Source organism: Helianthus annuus, chromosome 10 (assembly GCF_002127325.2).
Source record: "Helianthus annuus cultivar XRQ/B chromosome 10, HanXRQr2.0-SUNRISE, whole genome shotgun sequence".
Lineage (NCBI taxonomy): Eukaryota > Viridiplantae > Streptophyta > Magnoliopsida > Asterales > Asteraceae > Helianthus > Helianthus annuus.
In genome coordinates this window covers 154,946,020-154,971,479 of record NC_035442.2, presented here as the reverse complement: position 1 = coordinate 154,971,479, position 25,460 = coordinate 154,946,020, and the positions used below count along the sequence as shown (strand labels likewise).

Here is a 25,460-nt window from a genome sequence, read left to right as displayed (position 1 = left end):
TTCTCTCTCATTTTTTTAGAGTAAACTGCAATTTTACCCACTGGGGTTTAGGCCAATTGGCACTCTGACCCTGTCACACCCCAACCGATGGCGGAATCATCGGGACATGACACTGAGCGAAACAAATTGTCCAGAAGTTTCCACAACAACTATCATTACTATTCAGTTTAAATAATACGTCCCATACCGTATCCCAAATAATAAAACAAGTTATTACAGATAAACATCTAGTCAAATATACTGTTCTGACAACTCAGATTTAAACTAAATTATAATTATTGTTCAAATGCCTCTAGAGGCTCGATCTGCAAGATCTGCAGACAACTATGCTCTAGACGCTTATTCCTAGCTCGCCTTCCTAGCGGATAAGCATCCTAATTACCTGTCACATACGTTAAAATAAAGTCAATACATGAAATGTAAAGGTGAGCATACAAGTTTGATAATAGGATATAGAGTTCGAAATAGTTTACGCATAACCAGCACGTAAACAGAGGAAAACGAAAGCATGTTAATTATCGACATGGATCTATCGATACCAATGACTGCGGGTTGACTGTCCGACACAGTTCGCAATACATGATTACCACCGTAATCCATGCAAGTAATTGTCCTTAACAACCCCCGTGTGAACGGGTGTTGAGTCCAAACTATAGTACTACGTCGTTAAGGCAGTACACAGCATTCCACGTGTAAACATAACAAGCATTCATTTAGTCAAGTAATACATGCAGAACGGTTAGCGTTTAAAAAATTGAGTACTGTGTTCGATTGTGATTTTTGATAAGTAACGTATGTAACACCAAAAGTGCTAAAGCAAAAAGGGTTCAAGTATACTCACAACAATTGATTGATGGATTGAAGGGAGCGCTTGAGAGCAGGGTTAGCCTGAATAGTTCGATAGCATAACGATGAGTAACGTGTAAAATGGAGACAAGTGATGATGGGTCGAACAGCCTGGTCGATCGAACAGCAGGTTCGATCGAACGGGTTGTTCGTTCGGTTAGACAGTCCGTTCGGACAGCCTGTTCGATCGGCCGGTAGGCTCGATCGGTTGGACTGTTCGAGTGGATTGTTTCTTCCTTTGAGTCGGATGTGTTTGTGTATGATGGCTTGACCTTTTGAAGTTTTCGTTGTAGTATTTGAGAACATTGAAGTGTTCTTACCTTTCAGGTCGATCGATCGAACGGGCCGTTCGATCGGCCGGCTTAACCGATCGGTTTGACACTTTAGTAGTAAGTCCTCAGCTGGATGTCACCTGATCGGACAGCATGTTCGATCGGGTGGCACTCCAATACGTCGAACGAGTTGAAAATCGATTAAGGGTTGAAGCATAGTATCTCATGTTCGTCTAACACTTGGCTGTTCTGATTGTTTGACGTTATATCGAGGTAGGTTGACAACGAGATGAACCATGGAACCGTCGTTCTTACTTGTTTCCCCTGCTCGGACAGGAATCAACCAAGTCCGGCCGGTGAACGGTTCGGAACGGAGTTTATAGGTTTAACCCGAAATCAGTGAATCTCATAGATAGAATCCGATTCTTGAAACAATTGACCATTAGAATGATTGGCGAGTTGGCTCAAGCTCCGTTTCTACCGGTTTGAAGGCATTGAGTGTAAAAGAGTTGAAAGAAAGTTGGAAAATCCATCTTTCAATCCTTCATACTATGTAAATGTTCAGATCTGTGGTGGATCTTAGTGTTTTTATGTGGAAATCGGTTAGATCCGAGTGATTCTTGGTGGATTGAGGCCAAAACATAAAGTTCTTGAAGAACACCATGATGACATCATCCTAGAATCCTTAGATCTTGATGATTTCACGGTTAGAAATCAAGATTTGAAAGATAGTAAGGTGTAGGAGTGTGTATTGATCAAGAAAGTACAAGATTTAGGATGAAAACTTACCGAAATCGGAAGAAATCTGAGAAAAGAAGGGGAGCATGAGCTGGTCGGTCAGAGGGTTTCCAAAAGTGGAAAGAATGACAATGACAGGCCTATTTATAGGCTTCCCAAAGAGGAAAAGGGCTGGCCGATCGGCCAGGCATCCCGATCGGACAGCCTGCTCGATCGGACAGTCTGTCCGATCGGCTGGGCTGTTCGATCGGCTAGGAGCCTGATCGATCCATCGCCTGTTTCGAGTGTTCGGTGGGACGATTTTTGATATTTCGATTTCGATTGAAGACGATATGAGTACGATAGAGTTTCCTATTCAAATTACTTTTAATCCTAACCACTATATCTACATACAAGCATCTATATTCCTTATTCGATTTCGATTTCGATTGAGTTCGATTGAGTCTCGAGTTTCGATTCGATTGATTACCACACATAGCATAAGGTAAACACGCACAGGTAACACATAAGGCACACACACGTATAATAACACCAAATTCGCATAATTCGAGTTTCGAGTTCAGTTGATGATTTGATTAGCTTGATTATTGATTGGTTAACTTTATCGCATTGTTACTTCCTATTATTCACAGTAGTAAATCGTTTCGCGTCGGTTAAACATTTGACTACTTTGATTTCTCTGATTAACAACACTTACTCCACATAATACAAACATAAAAGAGACTATTTATAGTCAAAGAAGTCAAACTCAACTTGGACTTTGACTTTGACTTTGTCTTTGACATTCGAAAACACGGGGTGTTACAGCCTCCCCTTGTTTAGGGAATTCCGTCCCGAAATTAGGCTAAAAGCTGCACATCACCGTGAATGATTTTACCAATTTCTCGCTTCAGATCTTTATTTAAACAACTGCGGGTACTTAGCCTTCATGTCGCTTTCGAGTTCCCAAGTGAACTCTGCACCTCGTTTGCCTTCCCATCGGACTTTCACGATAGGGATGCGTGAGCGTCTGAGTTGCTTGGTTTGGCGATCCATGATTTCGATAGGCTTTTCCACGAAGTGCAGCGTTTCGTTTACCTGAAGGTCGTCGAGGGGTACCGATCCTTTCCAGAATCTTAAAAGGTCCAACATATCGAGGCGCTAGTTTCCCTTTCTTGCCGAATCTAACCACACCCTTCCAAGGTGATACCTTTAGGAGTACGTAGTCGCCAACGTCAAATTCCAGGGGCTTGCGTCTTCTATCGGCGTAACTTTTCTGTCTATCCCTGGCTTTCGACAAGTTGTCTCGAATCTGGAGGATTTTGTCAGTCGTTTCTTGTAGTAACTCGGGACCGGTTAGTTGAGAATGACCGATCTCGTGCCATACAACAGGCGAACGACATCTTCTTCCATATAAGGCCTCGAATGGTGCCATTTGTATGCTGGCATGATAGCTGTTTTTGTACGAGAATTCGACTAACGGTAGGTATTTGTTCCAACTACCACCGAAGTCTATAACACACGCGCGGAGCATGTCTTCAAGAGTACGGATCGTTCTTTCAGTCTGTCCGTCGGTTTGAGGATGGAATGCGGTACTTAGGTTAAGCGTTGTACCAAGAGCTGCTTGAAACGTTTCCCACAATCGTGAAGTAAACCGAGCATCACGGTCTGAAATGATGTCACGAGGCATACCATGATTACAAATGATCTCATCGGTGTAGATTTGGGCTAGTCGTTCTACCTTGTAGTCTTCCCGTATTGGTAAAAGTGGGCTGATTTAGTCAGACGATCAACTATGACCCAAATGCTGTCGTGACCTGATGGCGTGGGCGAAAGTTTGGTTATGAAATCCATAGCTATACTCTCCCACTTCCATATTGGGATTGGAGGTTGTTCGAGTAAGCCAGAAGGTCGTTGATGTTCAGCGTTAACTCTCGCACAAGTTAGGCAACTTCCAACATAGAGAGCAATATCCCGTTTCATGCCCGGCCACCAGTACTTGTAACGAAGATCCTGGTACATTTTATCGGCACCGGGATGAATAGAATACCGGGATTTGTGGGCTTCGTCCGTTATAATCTTTCGCAAAGCGGTTTGCTTAGGGATCCAAATCTGATCCGGATAATAGAAAATCCCATTCGCTTTGCTTACAAGCTGAGCTCCATCGTGATAAATCCTCTCTTTCTTCAAGGTGCGCTCATTAAAACAAGCATGCTGGGCGTCGCGGACGAGGGTTTTGAGATCATGCTGGGCTTGGGTATTGCATATACTGAGCAAATAACTCCGTCTGCTGAGCGCGTCGGCAACAACATTTGCCTTGCCTGGGTGATAACGAATCTCACAGTCATAATCGTTAAGAAGTTCTACCCATCGGCGTTGACGCATGTTAAGTTCCTTCTGATTGAAGATGTGTTGTAAACTCCTGTGATCGGTGAAGATCGTACACTTGGTACCATCCAGGTAGTGTCGCCAAATCTTCAATGCAAAAACAACTGCGCCTAGCTCGAGATCATGGGTTGTATAGTTCTTCTCGTGGATTTTGAGCTGACGAGATGCTTAAGCTATAACTTTGTCTCGTTGCATGAGAACACAGCCAAGACCAAAGTTGGAAGCATCACAATAGACAATGAAATCGTTGTTTCCGTCGGGCAATGTGAGAATAGGAGCATTGCAAAGCACATGTTTAAGGGTTTGAAAGGCAGACTCCTGTTCAGTTCCCCAAACAAAAGACTTGTCTTTATGGGTAAGGGCGGTAAGCGGCACATCGATCTTAGAGAATCCTTCGATAAATCGCCGATAATAGCCCGCTAGTCCGAGAAAATAACGAACTTCGGACGGGTTCTTAGGCGTAATCCAACTCTTGACTGCTTCAATCTTCGCGGGATCGACATGAATACCTTGACTATTAACGATGTGACCTAGAAACTGAACCTCCTCCAGCCAGAATTCGCACTTGGAGAACTTGGCGTAGAGTTGGTTCCCCTGGAGTAGCTCAAGAACCAAACGTAGATGTTGCGCGTGTTCGGTCTTCGACTTAGAATAGATCAAGACGTCGTCGATGAACACGATGACGAAACGGTCTAGAAATGGCTTACACATGCGATTCATCAGATCCATAAAAACCGCGGGTGCGTTAGTTAAACCAAAGGGCATAACAACGAATTCATAATGGCCATATCGAGTTCGAAAACCGGTTTTAGGGATGTCTTCCTCTTGAATGCGCAATTGATGATAGCCTGAACGTAGATCGATCTTCGAGAAACACTTAGCACCTTGCAACTGATCAAATAAGTCATCGATTTGAGGCAAAGGGTAACGGTTCTTGACGGTTAGCTTATTCAACTCCCGATAATCGATGCACATCCTGAACGACCCATCATTCTTTTTAACTAAAAGGACTGGCACGCCCCAAGGAGAAGTGCTCGGGCGAATAAAGCCTTTTTCAAGTAACTCCTGGAGTTGGTTCGAGAGTTCCCGCATTTCGGATGGCGCGAGCCGATAAGGGCTTTGGCTACGGGATTCGCTCCAGGAATGAGGTCGATACGAAAGTCGATATCACGACTTGGCGGTAGTCCAGGAAGATCATCAGGGAACATCTGAGGAAATTCACGGACCACTGGAACGTCTTTAACTTCGGCCTTCTTTTTCTTTTCCTTCTCCGCTACTAAAATGTTGGCCAAGAAAGCCCTGTATTCCTTGCGGAGATATTTGCTAGCTTGGGTGCATGACATGAGTTTGAGTCCTTTCGAAGTTGTTTCACCGTACACACATAAAAGATCACTATTCGCGAGCGAGAATCGAATAATCTTATCAAAGCACACAACTTCAGCATGGTTTTCGCGAAGAAAGTCCACGCCTACTATGATGTCGAAACTTCCGAGTTGCATAGGAATAAGGTCGATTGGGAAGATGTGATTGTTGAGCTCGAGAGTACAATCACGGAGAACAGAGTTAACGGCGTCAGTTCTTCCAGTAGCGACTTCAACTTCGAATGACGAGGGGAGATAAGAGAGCTTACGACTAAGGAGCTTCTCGAATTCAAACGACACAAAGCAGTTATCGGCTCCAGTATCAAACAAACATGAGGCATAAATACCATTCACAAGGAACGTACCATTAACCACATTGTTGTCAGCCTGGGCTTGACGAGCATTGATGTTGAAGGTTCTGGCACGGGCTGCTTGTTGCTGCTGCTGAGGCTGCTGCTGCTATTGGGGTTCTTGTTTCACCACCCTGTTTGGGCACATGTTTGCAAAATGGTTAGGATCACCACATGCAAAGCAGACTCAAGCATTGATCGCGGGTGCTTGAGCTACGGGTTGGCCTTGAGGGGCTGGGAGTAGAGCTTGATGAGCGGCGGCTTGAACTAGGGCTTGACGAGGACCATAGCGAGAGTTAGCAGTGAAATGACCGTAGAGATTGCAGTAAGCGCAGAAACGACAGGCGATTCCCACTGGATGATGATATGAGCATGTCGGGCAGAGCGGGTGAGGACCTATGTAAGCACGCTTTGCTGGCGGTGCATTGGTCACTAGGGCTGGTCGGTGGTGAGACTGCTGAGCCGGTACGACTTGCAGAGGAGCGGCAGTTGTCGTAACGGCACTGTTCTTGCTGGAGCTGCTGTTGTTGTGCTTCTTCTTGCGACGTGATGACTTGGATGGTTGAGCAGTGGAGGTATCGGCGGTTGGTGCAGTAGTAGCTTGATGCAGAGACTTGGATGGCTTATCCCAGAAACCAGACTTTACCCGCTTGTCATTGATCTCGGCGACAAGCAAGTAAGTCTCCTCAATTGATGATGTCTTGGCGGCATGAACAAAGTCGGCAACACAATCAGGTAGAGCTCGAATGTACTTCTTGATGGCCATGTATGGGGTCTTGACTTGATCGGGACAGATAATGCTAAGCTGCTTGAAGCGAGCAGTTAAAGCAGCGTTGTCTCCGTCCTTCTGCTTGATGTTCCAAAACTCGTCCTCCAGCTTTTGGCGTTCATGGGGAGGGCAGAATTCGTACATCATGATGGCCTTCAGCTCTTCCCAAGTCAGCTCATAAGCTGCATCATTCCCGTGTTTGTTTCGTTAGGCCGTCCACCAGTCGAGAGCTCGGGACTGAAAAACGCCGGTTGCATTTAGGGTACGGATATATTCAAGACAGCCGCTTTGGCGCAGAGTGACTTCAACTGAATCAAACCATTGAAACATGGCGGTAGGGCCATCTTCTCCGGTAAATTCTTTTGGTCCGCATGCCTTAAACTGTTTGAAACTGAAAACAGTCTTGTTAGCATCCTTATGAGCATCAGTTCACGCCTCCTCAGACGATTTGCTGACGTTCTCATATACCTCACTCACAGATTTTGCCACTTGCTTGGCGATGATAGCAGCGAGACGCTTGTCTCACTTCTCTTGGCGGGTAAGTGGGGTTCGGTATCCTGTTGATGACATGGTCTGCAACAGACATCGTCGTAGGTCTCAGACACAACAAGTCGAATCTCACCTCACACGTCTACCACTTACTAAAGCTTAGGAACACGTCGAAACACGTATCACATAAACACATAGGCACATAACCACAGATTTACTTAGTCACAGAAGCACATAAGCACATAGGCACGTAGATCACAGAAACACAGGAACATAGAAGCATAGAAACACAAGAACACAGAGGCTGTCAGAATACATAAACCTATCATTCAAAGCTTGCGTGTCGTTCATATAGTATATCGAGTGGTATAGTAAAGTCGTATGGCGTGTCGAATAGTATAGTATAATCGTAGCATAATATTGCCCAAAATTGCAGCGACTTGTTAGCGTACAGAGATAGAATAGCAATGCGAGTCGTGTGTGTTGATCGAAGTGATAGCAAAATTGAATAAATACCAAAATTAAACACATAAACAGATAATTACACATAAAGCACATAAAATCGACGAATCATCAAAGTCGGCAGTTGCGGGCTCAGAATCGAAACACATAAAATCGAGAAATGGAGTGTCTGCGGCTACTAGACATCGACTACCCAAAGCGATTCGACTATTCGCAGTAGACTTGTCGTCACTTTTCGACTTTCGGGATCGCGTTTCTGCCTCGATTCTTGGGCACTCAACACGCATTCCCTAGGCCATACTTGTGAGTTCAGGTCGTTGGAGTCCATCGAGGCTTTGGTGAGATAAATAAATAAATAAAATCCGGAACAAGTTGTCAAGGTTAGGGTTTCACCCCTAGCTTAGCAACTTCTTCCTTGTTTTAGTAAAAGTGAGGAGATTATTCATCAAAATATGGATTTCACTCCTGATTTGGTATAATCTTCCTCGTTCGTTATCGAAAATAATGAGGAAATCATTGATAAATTGATAAAATCAGCATTGACTAATCAATTTAGTCGAGAGTTTGCAGATTTCACACCTAATCTCGACTAAATCGCTTGACTCTATTTAAAAATTTGAGTGCAGTGATAGCGAGGAATAACGGGATGTAGCACATAAGCTTGGTCTGTTGGTTCCTAACTATAGTCTAGGTCTCTAAGACAGCGACCCGTACTAGGTCGTGTCTAGCCTAATTCCCTATAGTTATGGCTCTGATACCAATCTGTCACACCCCAACCGATGGCGGAATCATCGGGGCATGGCACTGAGCGAAACAGATTGTCCAGAAGTTTCCACAACAACTATCATTACTATTCAGTTTAAATAATACGTCCCATACCGTATCTCAAATAATAAAACAAGTTATTACAGATAAACATCTAGTCAAATATACTGTTCCGACAACTCAGATTTAAACTAAATTATAATTATTGTTCAAATGCCTCTAGAGGCTCGATCTGCAAGATCTACAGACAACTATGCTCTAGACGCTTATTTCTAGCTCGCCTTCCTAGCGGATAAGCATCCTAATTGCCTGTCACATACGTTAAAATAAAGTCAATACATGAAATGTAAAGGTGAGCATACAAGTTTGATAATAGCATATAGAATTTGAAATAGTTTACACATAACCAGCACGTACATAGAGGAAAACGAAAGCATGTTAATTATCGACATGGATCTATCAATACCAATGACTGCGGGTTGACTGTCTGAGACAGTTCGCAATACATGATTACCACCGTAATCCATGCAAGTAATTGTCCTTAACAACCCCCGTGTGAACGGGTGCTGAGTCCAAACTATAGTACTACGTCGTTAAGGCAGGTAGACAGCATTCCACGTGTAAACATAATAACAAGCATTCATTTAGTCACATAATACATGCAGAACGGTTAGCGTTTAAAAAATTGAGTAGTGTGTTCGATTGTGATTTTTGATAAGTAACGTATGTAACACCCAAAAGTGCTAAAGCAAAAAGGGTTCGAGTATACTCACAGCGATTGATTGATGGATTGAAGGGAGCGCTTGAGAGCAGGGTTAGCCTGAATAGTTCGATAGCATAACGATGAGTAACATGTAAAATGGAGATAAATGATGATGGGTCGAACAGCCTGGTCGATCGAACAGCAGGTTCGATCGAACGGGTTGTTCGTTCGGTTAGATGGTCCGTTCGGACAGCCTGTTCGATCGGCCGGTAGGCTTGATCAATTGGACTGTTCGAGTGGATTGTTTCTTCCTTTGAGTAGGATGTGTTTGTGTATGATGGCTTGAACTTTTGAAGTTTTCGTTGTAGTATTTGAGAACATTGAAGTGTTCTTACCTTTCAGGTCGATCGATCGATCGGCCGGCTTAACCGATCGGTTAGACACTTCAGTAGTAAGTCCTCAGCTGGATGTCACCTGATCGAACAACATGTTCGATCGGGTGGCACTCCAATACGTCGAACGAGTTGATAATCGATTAAGGGTTGAAGCATAGTATCTCCTGATCCGATGAGTAATGTTATCGAACAGCTCGTTCGATCGAACATCACTTCGTTCAATACTATACATCATGAATTTGTCAAGGTGTGGGGCTATGTGCTAGCCGATCGGCTGGCCTGGTCGATCGGCTGACATGTCCGATCGGTTGGGTTGTTCGTTCGAACAGCCTGTCCGATCGGTCAGCATCCTGACCTGGTCGGCCTGTTCATCTAACACTTGGCTGTTCTGATTGTCTGACGTCATATCGAGGTAGGTTGACAACGAGATGAACCATGGAACTTTCGTTCTTACTTATTTCCCCTGCTCAGACAGGAATCACCCAAGTCCGGCCGGTGAACGGTTCGGAACGGAGTTTATAGGTTTAGCCCGAAATCGGTGAATCTTGTAGATAGAATCCGAATCTTGAACCACTTGACCATTAGAATGATTGGTGAGTTGGCTCAAGCTCCGTTTCTACCTTCATACTATGTAAATGTTCAGATCTGTTGTGGATCTTAGTGTTTTTATGTGGAAATCGGTTAGATCCGAGTGATTCTTTGTGGATTGAGGCCAAAACATGAAGTTCTTGAAGAACACCATGATGACATCATCCTAGAATCCTTAGATCTTGATGATTTCACGGTTAGAAATCAAGATTTGAAAGATAGAAAGGTGTAGGAGTGTGTATTGATCAAGAAAGTACAAGATTTAGGATGAAAACTTACCGAAATCGGAAGAAATCTGAGAAAAGAAGGGGAGCACGAGCTGGTCGGTCAGAGGGTTTCCAAAAGTGGAAAGAATGACAATGACAGGCCTATTTATAGGCTTCCCAAAGAGGAAAAGGGCTGGCCGATCGGCCAGGCATCCCGATCGGACAGCCTGCTCGATCGGACAGTCTGTCCGATCGGCTGGGCTGTTCGATCGGCTAGGAGCCTGATCGATCCATCGCCTGTTTCGAGTGTTCGGTGGGACGATTTTTGATATTTCGATTTCGATTGAAGACGATATGAGTACGATAGAGTTTCCTATTCATATTACTTTTAATCCTAACCACTATATCTACATACAACATCTATATTCCTTATTCGATTTCGATTTCGATTGAGTTCGATTGAGTCTTGAGTTTCGATTCGATTGATTACCACACATAGCATAAGGTAAACACGCACAGGTAACACATAAGGCACACACACACGTATAATAACACCAAATTCGCATAATTCGAGTTTTGAGTTCGATTGATGATTCGATTAGCTTGATTATTGATTGGTTAACTTTATCGCATTGTTACTTCCTACTATTCACAGTCGTAAATCCTTTCATGTCGGTTAAACATTTGACTACTTTGATTTCTCTGATTAACAACACTTACTCCACATAATACAAACATAAAAGAGAATATTTATAGTCAAAGAAGTCAAACTCGACTTGGACTTTGACTTTGACTTTGACATTCGAAAACACGGGGTGTTACAAACCCCCTCTAATGAAATAATTGCAATTTTACACCCCAACGTTGGTGTTATGTCACACATTTACCCCTCGGGCCCAAATTCTATGGTTATCTTTAAACGGTTAAAGGGGGTCAAAGGGCAGAAATGTAATTTTACCTTAATATTACCTTATATAATACTATTACCCCTGTACTATTACTTCCAACTACAATCTTACCCCCTAAGATTGTCGACCACACTCCCCCCACTCCTTCTTCCTCATTAACGGCGACCACACCCACCGGTGATCCTTCCTAAGCTTGTCCACCGGAGAATGAGCGAATCAGAGGACACAATGCTTCCACCTCCACCAGCAGAGCCATTAACGGCGACCACACCACCGGCGATGCCCCTATCCACCATCGATCCACCTGTCCACCGGCGATCCTCCCTATTCTCGCACTTGTCAGGTAAAATCGAACAAGTATTGTGATTGTGGTTAATGAACAAGTAATGTCAGGTTACAGAACAAGTAATGCCAGGTTAAAAAACAGGGGTTATTGAACATGGATCTTTCTGTGTTTGTAGTGGACACGAGGATTCGTGTTTCACTAGGATCGATTGTGGTGTCCTTGGTTGTCAAAATGCGAGGCCGCCCTTTCCTGCACTTCCAATTTCCTCCTCAGCAGGAAATGGCTGCGTAGTTGAACTGTAATATATTAGGATGTTTGTGTAATATGTAGGTTAAGTTAAGTTAAACATGCATTTTGTGTATATATCATGATCCTTGGTTATGACAATGTAGGACTAATGATCTTTAACAATGATCTTTATTTAACTACTGTTGTATGCACATGTGCATGATTAGCTTGGGTATGTTATAAGGGAAGGGACTGATAGGTGGTTATATATGCTTGATCAGCAGGTTATTGTTTGGACAAATTGTTTTTGAATGTCTATTGTGAGTTAGTTATAAGGGAAGGGGCTGATAGCTTGGATATGCTTGTTTTTGAATGTCTATTGTAAGTTAGTTATATATGCTTGATCAGCAGGTTATTGATTGGACAGATTGTAATAGTCATAAGAGAAGGGACTGATAGGTGGTTATAAATGATCAGCAGGTATGAAACTGATTGTTAGCATAAGGAATTAGTTGAGGGGTATAATTGTAATACTCCTAACAGCCCCAAACTAATAACAGCAGCCATAAGAGAAGGGACTGATAGGTGTTTAAACTTATTTTGACCATACATGGAAACTGAATACATGGAAACATAGAACAGGTATGCTTGATTGTGAGTTAGTTATATATGCTTGATCAGCAGGTGTGTGTTTAAACTGAATACATGGAAACATAGAACAGGTATGCTTGATTGTGAGTTAGTTATATATGCTTGATCAGCAGGTATGTGTTTAAACTGAATACATGGAAACACAGAACAGGTATGCTTGATTGTGAGTTAGTTATATATGCTTGATCAGCAGGTATGTGTTTAAACTGAATACATGGAAACATAGAACATGTATGCTTGATTGTGAGTTAGTTATATATGCTTGATCAGCAGGTATGTGTTTAAACTGAATACATGGAAACATAGAACAAGTTTTATTTTTATTTTGATTTTGATTTTGATTTTGATTTTGAGTGTGCAGCCAAATGTCTGAATGTTGCAGCCATGTATAACAAATGATAGTTGGTAGTTATAGGTGGTTATACATGAATAGGTTTGAATACAAGTTTATAATACATTGTAACGCTTATAGGTTTCTGATTTTGAGTATACAAACATAGAACAGGTTTGAATACAAGTGCTTATCAAGTTTAAATCAGATTTCTTGTTAATTACCATGTGTAGTTGACTTTGGCTGGTCAAACTTTTTTAGCGGGAAGGGTTTTGGAAGTTGCAGGGGGTAATATTGTTTCTTACAACAAAGTATAGGGGGTAATAAGAAAGGACAATTTAGTAATTTACCAGTGGGGGGTAATTATACGACATAACAAGAACGTTTGGGGGGGGGTAATATTAAAGGGTAAGATAGTCATTTCACATTAAAGTTAACAGATCTGTTAACATAAATGACGCCAGGGGGTAAATGTGCGACATAACACCAACGTTGGGGGGTAAAATTGCAATTATTTCGTTAGAGAAGGTCAGAGTGCCAATTGGCCTAAACCCCAGGGGGTATTGCAGTTTACTCTTTTTTTTAAATTACTTTTCATCTTTTGTATGTTTTTAGATATTTTATATATATATATATTTCACAACATACATGGCCATTCAAAAGAAAAAAATTTAACATACATGCATTATCTATTTTTTCTATATTTTTTATATATTTTTATATAATTTATGACGTAATCCGGGTCTTACATCCGGTCGAACCGGTCGGACTAGTCCGACCTTTGACCCCGTAAGGTGACCGGGTCGACCTCCGGTCCGGTTCTGAAAACATTGATTTAAATCCAATTTGCCCAGAAACAAAGATGAGGCTAGAAGCTAAGACCATGCGGTGTGGGGATCGTCCCCCACCGGCGTCGCGCGTCCCCCTCCGTCGCGCACCGCCCCCCTCTCCCGTCGCGTCGCTAGCGTCCAAATTCTGCCGTTTGGGACAAGCCAATTGATTGGATGGATGTTTGATGTGGGCCAACATATATAGAGAGAGATGTATATATTTAATTGTTGTGGGCCATCATTTTCAGATTTGGGGCTATCCTTCACACACTTGGGTAGTCCTCAAGGGGATGGTCCTCCACCTATGGTGATGTGGCACCTACGTGGCAGGTAGTTACGTGGCAGGTAGTTACGTGGCAGGTAGTTTCCAAAGAGACTAAGCAAAACACACCCCATGGTCTAACTAAAATTTGATAATGACTTTTTTTTTTTAACAGAAAGGGAATCACTTTCATTAATTCATGGAACCATTGTTACATTCACTCTAGCCAGTAGCTAGATGGATGCTATGTACAATAAGTAAAGAGACATGATAATACCACACAAATTGTTTAGCCTATCACAGCTAGAACTAAACATTTTTATAATCATGGATTCTTAATTGTCAACACACGGAGAGGAGATGGTTGACTTTGTTCGTCAAATCCCAACTTCATATGTACACAATTGCTTGGCATATTCGTTAAAATGTCAGCAATTAGGTAATCGAAAGAAACACGACAACCACCCACAAATTGTTTAAGTTATACTAGCAGGAATTAACTTTTTTTTTTTTTTTATGAAATCATGTATGACTCTTGGCATTTCGAACCAACTTCATTCTGAAATGTACAAGTTGTTAATATAAAATGCATTTAAGTAGTGAGTTTATTGAGTAAAGATATTTTAATTACTAGCGTTCGAATGCCAGCAAATATAATAGGCATTGCCCTTCATTGAACTCATCAAGATAAGCACATTAACCATCTTTCAATCTCTTCCATTAGAGAGAAACAAACACATCTTTACTTTCATTGATTGAAACGCTTAATTTGACCTCTCTTTTTTGTTTACCAATCGACAAATAATGGCGTCCTTCATGAAAGAGTTTGAACATCTTAAAATCCATCTTGAAGACTTAAAAGAAGCCACCAATAGTTTTGGTAGCAAAGTTATCGGAGCTGGTGGATTTGGGAAGGTGTACGAAGGAGAAATCTCCCACTCTAAGGGGAGAAGCATAGTGGCTATTAAGCGTTTGAGTCGTGAGTTTGGGCAAGGAGACCCTGAGTTCCTAAAGGAGATCATGATGCTTTCTCGATGCTCACATAAGAACCTCATCTCTCTCCTTGGATATTGTGATGAGGATGGTGAGAAGATCCTTGTGTACGAGCATGCGTATAATGGAAGTCTCGATCGCCATTTAAGCTCCAATGCTCTCACGTGGGCCCAACGTTTCAAGATATGCCTTGATGTTGCAAAGGGTCTAAAATATCTTCATGATCATAGAGGCACCCAACAAAGAATTCTTCATAGAGATATAAAAAGTGCCAACATCTTGCTAGATGAAAACTGGAATGCTAAACTTTCTGACATGGGAATTTCAAAAATGGGACCAGCTAATCATCAACACAGTGTTCTTGTCACCAATGTAATTGGCACCCTTGGTTACTGTGATCCCCAATATATGGAGAACTACACGTTAACCAAAGAATCAGACATATATTCTTTTGGGGTTGTCTTGTTTGAAGTCCTATGTGGGAGATTATGCTTTAACAAGACGAATGACCGGCTAGAGATTTTAGTGCCTATATGGAAACAAAACTACATACATAAGAAACTAGACCTGATTATCTTTAAAGATACCATCCCACCAATGGATCGGAATGCTTTGAAAACATTTTCAGACCTTGCATTTCAATGTTTACACTACTCTCGTGAACAACGGCCAACAACGTCCCTTCTTGTCAAAAAGCTTGAGATCGCACTTAAATGTCAAGAGCGTCATGATATGAACATGACTAATGTCGTGAGAACTTCTGAGAAATACAGTTTTGTTGATGAACTTCTTTCCAAAGGCAAAGGGATCTTTTTTAACATAGGCAAAACGGTAATTAGCTACTTCGCTTCTTTTCTTTTCTAAAAAAAATTGATATGGAAATGATAAATCTAACTTTTTAATAAAGAATTCCAATTAGTGACATATGAGTGACGATGTGACATCCTCTTCTTCACTTTTAATATTATATATATAGGGTTAGGATCGTGTGAGAAACACTAAGCTAATTGAGAAACTTGAGAAGCATTCTGGACTACACAGTTTCCCTAAGCTTTTCGTAATATACACGTGTATAGTTTAAAATTGACTATATACATACGTGTAGAATTCAAGATTTGACAATATACATATAGGGGAAGGATCATATGAGAAGAAAATTATTGCAAGAAGAAATAAAAAAGAACGGGCATATTGGTACAATACTATTTTATTTATAACTCATCTCATTAATTCTTCTCTTTTTAATTAATTAGTCAACTAATCATTAATTATCCTACATATAATCTACAAAACCTACACATATCAAAATTTTCCTACATATACCCTACATATTATAGAATTTTATCCTACACACTCGAAATTTATCCTACACACCTCAAAATATATCCTACACAACTCATAATTTATCTTACACAACTAGTAATTTATTGTACACTTTAAATTAAGATGTTTTTTAATTTGAAAAAAATATATATATTTTGAAAATGAGTTACAAATTTAATTTAGTTAGTTATTAAAGGGGAATAATACAAATTAATGATATATGTAAGTTTACCAATATACCCTTATATTAAAATTAAATGCAAATATTAAATGAAGTAAAATGAAGCATTCTTATTGGTTGAAACTTCTTCTTTTTTTCTTTTTACAAAAAAATTATTCTCATTTGAACTCTCCACTATACATATATGTATATAGTCAATTTTAAATTATACATATGTGTATATTACGAAAAAATGTAGGGAAATGTGTGGTACAGTATGTTTCTCAAGTTTCTCAAATAAGGTGGACTTCTATTAGGATCTCTACCCTATATATAGGGTTAAGTTCATTTGTGAACAACCCCCTTTAAAGTAAACTGTGTGAACTAATCCTAGCTCTTAATTATCAATACACAAGTGCAAATCAACGGTCAAGATTTGATCAGGATTTGATGATGAAAATACACTAGTGTATTTTATGATTTGATGATGTAAATCAATGGCCAGGATTTGTTCACTCAGTTCGCAAATACACTAGTGTTCACTCAAGAACCCAACCACATATATTTATATATGTGTGTGTATATATATAGATATGTGACAAGAGTGTGAGAAGTGTAAGAAAGAGACCGATGATTGGTGATGACATATGGTGCTAATTATATTTTTAAATTAAGGGTAATTACTTAAATTCAATTAAATGATTTAGATAATGTGTAACTGTTTTTTGAGAGAATTATGGAAACTATATATTTGATTTTTATGTTCTAATCATGTTCTTCTTTAATATGTGATCATACATCTACTACCTAGTTTTTATTTAATCAGTGATGATGCTATCGTGTTTTAATATAGTATTTTTTGTTAATGGTGTTTTATCCTATTCTTGGGGTTATGTGATGTTTTCTGGTATTCATATGGTTTGGGTTGTCTTCTGGTAGCCTTTGATTTTGCGGTGTTTAACACATGGTTGATTGCTATTTAAATAGGTCTTGATGCGCAAAACTATAGTCCTGTTTTTTAAACACATGTTTTATTTATAATATGATTTCTTTACTACATAATAATTTCTATAATATGTTGGTATCTTATATCATTATTCATATTTCTTAAGATACTATCTATATCAAAGTATTTATTATGTCATTAATATACATAGTAGAATTTAACTATAATCCATTTGTTATACGAAACTTACAATCTATTTTTAAAAATACTTATGGTCTTATCATCATTAATTTTTATTTTTTAGTATTACGGTCTTATCATCAGTATCTTTATTTTCTAAACAATGCTATATAATAAGATGAATTATAGTGACTCAAAAGATGAGTGAAAACTTAGGAAAATATATTTTATAGCTGAAAATGTAACTTTTCTTTTTGTTTCACATTTTATGTAATAAATTATTTCAATGATAATGATTATATAAAAGTTTATTATTTACATTTTTTCGATATTCAACATGTGTAATACACGGATTTATAAGCTAGTTAGTATTTATAGTGACTGTTAAAAAAAAGTATTTATAGTGTGGGGTTGAGATCCTGTACAAACAGTGCTAATTATAAGAACCGTAAGAACAGATCTGAACCATTGTTAATTTAAATCAAGGGTTGATATTGATTATAAATAAAACTCTTATAATTAAAAATTACTACTAACAAATTAGGGGTAATTTTGTAAAATTGCTAGTCATTTGACCATTTTCTATTAAATACAAATTCCACCAAGGTTTTTTAAACTAAAATAACTTTTATATACTTCATTATTTTTTTTAAAAATATATACCATAAAATCAAGTATTTTTTTATCTTTAATATGAGTACCATATTGCTATACCTTTTTGTATTTATAAAAGTGTTTTTTAAAAAAAGTTAACAAAAGGTGTTTTATATTTGTGCTAATAAGGTGCTGATTATGTGTTAATTACAAAATAATACAAACAAACACCAAAAGTAGATATAATCAGCACATCTGGTGTGCTGATAATGGAGAACGATTGAAGATGTTGTGCTAATGTCGTTTATGTTGATAATAGAGAACGATTCGAGGACGATGTGCTGATAATGAAGAACGATTAATGATGTTGTGTTAATTATATAGTGTTGTGCTGATTATATTTTTTGTAATTATTTTTAATTAGTTATAAATAAATATGGTCAAAAAGTCTAAATTACCCCTAAACTAATTTTTTATTGATGGACACTTGTCAATTATGTATTGGTTCTTATGGTTCTTACAAACTTAAGTGTTTGTATTTGATCCCATTCCTTATAGTGTGTTCGTTAGGAAAGTCATTTATAGAAACTAGTTAGTTATTTAAAAAAAAATATATGTGACATATATTTGTGATATATAGCTTGAAAAATATTTTTTTTACACTTTTACGATTAAAGCCAGAAAATTATTTTTTTACACTTTTACGATTAAAAGATCTCCTGAAAAGTATACAAATAACCGATTTTAAAATATTGTTGATAAATCTGAAACAAAATTTGATGTCGATAGTTGTTTTTACGGTTGAATGGTCTTTTCCCCTCTTGTTTATCTCATATTCTACCTACAGTTATTTTTTATTTATTGAAATCTATAACTTTTTATGTAGCTTTATATCCATTGCAATTGTTGGAGTGCCTCAAAGTAAATTATTTTTCAAGTCCGGCATTTCTAATTTTTATTAGAATTATATAATTCATAGCGAATTCTTGTGTTATCATGAAATTCAGAATAAATCGTTTTTAGAATTTGGGTCGGGTTCATTTCAGAACTCTAAATAAACGCAGAACTTTCAGAACTTCAAATAAATAATTATTTTATATATTTATGGTTTTTTTTTATAATTTATTATATGTATTTTTATGATTACATACATGTCAAGAGTAGTTTACATATATGTAATAGTCAAATTATATATATATATATATATATATATATATATATATATATATATATAGGGGAAGGTTCAAATGAAAACCACTAGTTATTGTGAAAACTCGAAAACTAATTAAAAAAAGCCAAAAAAAAATACAAAATTTTTTTTTTTTATTTTTTTTTTTTGCAATCAAAATTTCGCAGGTTTTTTAATATAAAAAAAATTCAAAAATTTTTTTTTTTGTGTAGTGCACATGTGTAATACTGCACATATGTATGTGTACTACACATGTGTATTATTACACATGTGCACTACACAAAATTTTTTTTTTTTGAAAAAAAGTTTTTTTAATATATAAAAACTAGCGATTTTTATAAAAATAATTAAAAAAAAAAATTTGTGTGTTTTTTAGGCTTTTTTTAGTTAGTTTTCGAGTTTTCACAATAAAAGTGGTTTTCATTTGAACCATCTCCTATATATATATATATATATATATATATATATATATGTAATAACTAATTAGATATATGTAAAAACACGTGGTAAGATCAAATAAAAAGTTTATTTTGTCTAAGTAGGATGAGAAAGAATCTTAACCATTCATTTTTCAAATCAATGGCTAAGATGAAAGTGTAGGAGAAAGAATGAGTTCAAGGGGTATCTTGGGAAAATCCTATTTATGGACTTTCTCTCTCCACATGCAAGGCACATGCATATTTTTTGTACTAGATTTTTTTGTACTATATTTTTTGTACTACATTTTTTGTACTACATTTTTTTACTATATTTTTTGTGATAGATTTTTTTGTACTAGATTTTTTTTTGTATTTTAAAAAGACAAAAGGGGTGCCACATGTCATTTTCACTCCTATTTATAAGGATCAAAATGCCCTTGATTCCTACTTTTTAGGAGTACCACATGTCATCATCACAATCTTTCTTAGGCTACTTAGGCAAAATCCACTTTTTAATGGATCCTTCCCCGTAAAAACACTATTTACATGTATGTGTGTAACCATAAAATTACGTATTATTACTGATAACTTTTATTATTTTAATTATTTTTAAGTTATAGAAGTGATGTATACGAGGTTTGTCTAAAAATCTAAAAGCTAACGTTGTCTGTCATAACTCGTATTATTTATTTATTTATTTATTTTTAACATGCGAATAAAATACTAATATAATTAGGTTAAGTAGCTTAGACCGTGGGGTATGGTGGGGCGTGGGTTAGGGGCATGGTGCGACACGTGGACTATGGGGCACCCAAGACCAAAAGTCAATTTCAAAGGGGTATGGTGGGGCGGGGCTAGGATCGCTATGCCCTAGCTAACAAGCCAATAAGAGCCGGCCACATAGGATCGCTAGCATGTCCCACGCCCGGGCTTAAACTCCCGCCCAAAGGGCCACGCCCAAACCCAAGCCCACTCGGGGTAGTGACTTGGACGTTTCTCTCCAACCCACGCCCCATACCCCATAGTCTCATATTAACGATAAATAAAGGTTACGTTTTAAACATGCTGCTGGTGTGTGTACAATTATAATTACTTCCACTTAACACTAAATAACTTACAAATGTTAACCATTTGGATTATATGGATTGAACAAATGAGTTTCGGTTATTGTATAATAACAATAATAATATATAGATGTAGAGGATTATACTTAAATCCCCGTAATGGGCGCCCCAAAGCGGAGACCCATGAGGAACCGGGGTAAATTCTCCTTTCCCTTAGGTTGGAGGGTATGGTTGGAGCCCCCTTGGGCTTTATCAGTCCACACCTAAGTGTCACATAGGAGTCATGTCAGTCTGGGGGCTTTATCACGCCCCCCTTTAACTTGCAGGGTGTGGATGGAGCCTCCGTCATAATTACCTAATTATTTATTTATTTAAATATTTATTTTTTTGAATTAAATGGCAATTTTAAAATAACTAGAAAAAAAAAACAAAACATAATTTCATTAAAAAAAATAAAAACACTACAAAGTCATTAAAAAAAACACAAGGTACTAGAAAAAAAACACAACATATACTAGAAAAAAAAAACTACATATATTTTGCCCGAATTTATGCCTTTCAAGTATTCAAAAAATAAAAACACTAAAAAGTCATTAAAAAAAACACAAGTTACTAGAAAAAAAAAAAAAAACAACATAGTACATACTAGAAAAAAAAAGGGGAAATCACGAAAATAGCCAAGTCAGCGCCGTTTTTTCAATTTTGGCCAACTGACACGGCTCCCCAAGCCTTTACACGAATTCCAACCCGGCTTAAAAGATCTTCCCTCACGCCCAATGACCTTCTGCCACGTGTGCAGCTGCATTTTTTCTGCACCTCTGTCCATTCAGTCCCCTCTCTCTCTCTCTGTCATCTCCCTGTTTATTGTCAACTTCAAAGAAAGTCTGTCATCCACTTTGTTTGACCCAATTCAGTAGAGTTCTTCTTCACCAAGCATCACCACCACCCTCAACGAGCACCACCACCCTGCAACCAACCACCACCCTCACCGAGCACCACCACCCTGACCGAGCACCACCACCACCCTAATTGTATTATACATACAATACAATCCAACCGTCACCCACAACGAGCACCACCACCCTGCAACCAACCACCACCCTCACCGAGCACCACCACCCTGACCGAGCACCACCACCACCTGCCTTCTTCTTAACTTTGGCCATCGCAGCAACCGGTTTCGCCGTCGAAGCCACCTCGTAGTTGGGAGACGGTGATTGCTCCAACAAAAGAAACAGCGATTCGGCGGCTTTCTTGGTGACAAAAAGGAGAGATAGGCTGTTCAAATAGGAGAGAGGGGTATGATCCGTATGAAGACGGTTTCATTGATGAAATAAGAGACAGCGGTGAAGTTGTTTCGCGTGAAAATTTGAACACTCAAGATGAGGTTTTGTGTAGGCAACCGTCTTTAATTGATTGGTCGAATAAAACGATGGAGTTGGTGACCTCTAGTGTAAATTGGGATGAATCGGGTGAGGACGTATTGGTGACAAAAAGGAGAGATAGGCTTTCTTGGTGACAAAAAGAAGGGCAGAAAGAGGTGGGAGGGGTGATAGGCTGTTCAAATAGGAGAGAGAGAGAAAAAGGAAAGAGATGATAGCTGTTCTTGCATTTAATGAAAATAAAAGAGGAGAGAGAAAGGGTAAAGGCTGCAACAGGAATGAGTGGCACTGCACCATGAGAGGTGTCAAAAGGTGAGTGGCAATTGAGAAAAGTTCTCAACTTTTAACTTGAGCCGGGTTGGAATACGTGTAACGGCTTGGGGAGCCGTGTCAGTTGGCCAAAATTGAAAAAACGGCGCTGACTTGGCTATTTTCGTGATTTCCCCAAAAAAAAACCAATGGTAGCATACTGACAAACGTTATTCCAGTAGTGTGCATAGTAGTTCCACTGTTGATTATCTTCATTTTCTTTTTGTTGCTTGTTCTAGAAAAAGGAAAGAGCTAAACCAAAATATGTGGAAGGTGGCGTTGCCATAGCCCAGAAAGAGGCGGCACCCCCACAGGCGGATGCTGCCATAACCCGGGAAGAGGGGGCACTCCCACAGGCGGATGCTGCCAGAAAAACAAAACTGGAACTTGTATACTTTGATGATACAATGCGTTTTTCACTCAAGGATCTTTTGAGGGCATCAGCTGAGTTAATGGGGAAAAGTACTTACGGGAATTATTATAAAGCAATATTGGAAGATGGTGACGAAGTTGCAGTAATGAGAATGGGAGGAGAGTTAGTTAAAAATCAGAGAGAGGTTAAAGATGAATTAACTTTGCTCGGTGAAATTAGGCATCAAAATCTTTTGACAATAAGGGCTTATTATATGAGTAGTGATGAGACACTTTTCGTCTATGATTACATGCCCAAAGGAAGCCTTGCTGCTTTTCTCCATGGTAAGCAAATATGATATTTCTTTGTAAAAGGAGTAAACTAAAGATATTGATACGGCTTTAAAAGGATCTTTAGCATTCTTATTTTTCTCTTTTAATTTTAATCTAGAATTGCTAATTCTTGATAATTGTGTTTTTCACAAGAAGATTAAATAAAACCAGTAACTGCATACCTTCGTTATTTAGTATTATATGTTTGATGATATTTTAAACTCGTATTCAAGAAGTTGATTTTGCCAACTTAATGTAGATCGAAAAAGAACACCGGTAGATTGGTCAACAAGAATGAAAATAGCTAAAGGAGTGGCTAAAGGATTGCTTAGCCTCCACACCCATCACAATATAATCCATGGAAATCTAACATCAAGCAATGTTTTGCTCGATAACAACATTAACCCCAAGATTTCTGATTTCGGGTTCTCAGAGCTCATAACAATTGCTCCAAACTCAAATGTGAGTGCAACAGCCGGGGTTCTTGGCTACCAGGCTCCCGAACTTTCTAAACTTCCGAAAGCTGATACTAAAACTGATATCTACAGTTTGGGTGTGATCATGTTAGAACTCCTAACAGGTAAATCACCAGGAGAGGTGGAATTATCTAAATGGGTGTAGATGACTGTACGAGAAGAGTGGGTTTCTGAGGTTATCGTTCTTGAATTGCTAGGTAGAAATACTTCACTTGAAAAAAAGATGGACAAAATGTTGCAACTGGCTATGGATTGTGTTTCCACATTACCACAGGGTCGACCGGATGTTCACCTGGTTCTTCAGCAGCTAGAAGAGATTAGTTTAGAAACGGCCCCAAGTTCCAGTGATGTTACGTTATTTATTTATGTTTTTAGTATCTAAACTTTGATTTCTAGTTTGAGGGTATTTTTGTTATTTTCTATTATGCAAGGGGTATGATTGTAACTTTCATATCTATTTATGTTAAACGTATGAAGGAATAATACTAACAGATTTGGTGAAATTACCTTTCTCTTTAGCTTCTTTTCCTCTAAATCTGTTCAAACCCTATCAAGGGTATCAGAGCCGTTCCGACTCCTCATCGGAACACCTTGCCGCCGCCGCCATGACCCGCAACCAAGAAGTCGACAACACCCTCAAATCCCACGATAAGGCCATCGCTGATATCCAAACTGCCTTAGCCGCTTTGATGAAACAACAGGAGCAATCATCGAAGCAACAGGAAGAAATCTTGAAGGTTGTCCGTGACAAGGGAGTTCAATCGTCAGGCAGTTCCTTCGGGTCCTTCTCCGGCCCAGATGGTGACTCACGAACATCCAAACCATTCTGTATCGGTAAGATCGACTTCCCTAAATTTTCGGGGGACGATGTTGAGGGGTGGGTCTATCGCTGCGAACATTTTTTTCGATGGATGACACTCCTGATGACTCGAAATTACGTTGTGCTGCGGTTCACTTGGAAGGTGATGCCCTCCAATGGCACCGTGCCTACTTGAAGACCCGTAATGCCACGGTTGCCGAGGTCCCATGGGCGGACTATGTTCGTTCGATCTCTGCCCGTTTTTCTGATGCAATGTTTGAAGACCCTATGGAAGAGATTGCATCTCTCGTTCAACTTACTGATAACGCCAAGGGTCTACAAGAATATAATTCAGGTTTTGATCACTTGCTTAACAAGGTTACCGTTAGCGAACCTTATGCTGTTAGCCTATATTTGAAGGGTTTGAAGCCGGAAATAAAAGGGCCGGTAAAGATGTTCAAGCCTCAAACACTACGTGAGGCGTATGGGTTAGCAAGAATTCAAACTATGAACAACACATGCTTGATGAAACGTTTCAACGCTGTGGAGGATGGGTTGCAACCCGAAGATGTCAAAATAACACCTCCCGTTAATGGTTCAAAACTACCCTTGCTGCCAAGTCCAACAACCGAGCCATCAAGTTCTACACCAGGAATTCTTAGATCGAGGCGTTTGACGAGTGATGAACTTGAGCAAAAAAGGGCAAAGGGGGAATGTTTCTGGTGTACCGAAAGGTTCGTTCCGGGGCACAAGTGTAAGAAAAAACAACTCTACATACTTGAAGTGGTAGATGATGAAAAACAAGCAACGGAAGAGGATGAAGACAAGGTTCCTTGAATCACTTTTTGAGGACAAAAAGTGGGTTAAGGAGGGAGTATTGTTACGTTATTTATTTATGTTTTTAGTATCTAAACTTTGATTTCTAGTTTGAGGGTATTTTTGTTATTTTCTATTATGCAAGGGTTATGATTGTAACTTGCATATCTATTTATGTTAAACGTATGAAGGAATAATACTAACAGATTTGGTGAAATTATCTTTCTCTTTAGCTTCTTTTCCTCTAAATATGTTCAAACCCTATCAAGTGATGATGGAGGTGCTGGACCTTCATTAAGCTAGTGAAAATGGAGGTCAG

At 39.0% G+C, this 25,460-nt stretch overlaps 2 protein-coding genes across 2 annotated transcripts; both read left to right on the top strand.

Moving 5' to 3' along the window:
* Nucleotides 1–14,611: 14,611 nt before the first annotated feature.
* LOC118482728 (receptor-like protein kinase ANXUR1) lies at nt 14,612–15,664 on the top strand. Its single transcript, XM_035978364.1, has one exon. The coding sequence runs from the start codon at nt 14,612–14,614 to the stop codon at nt 15,662–15,664; it is 1,053 nt and encodes a 350-aa protein (XP_035834257.1).
* A 6,911-nt stretch (nt 15,665–22,575) lies between these two features.
* On the top strand, nt 22,576–24,007 carry LOC110882953 (probable leucine-rich repeat receptor-like protein kinase IMK3). Its single transcript, XM_035978712.1, has 2 exons — nt 22,576–23,062; nt 23,310–24,007. Exons 1-2 carry the CDS (start codon nt 22,774–22,776, stop codon nt 23,669–23,671), a joined length of 651 nt encoding a protein of 216 aa, XP_035834605.1. The 5' UTR covers nt 22,576–22,773; the 3' UTR covers nt 23,672–24,007.
* Nucleotides 24,008–25,460: the final 1,453 nt, after the last annotated feature.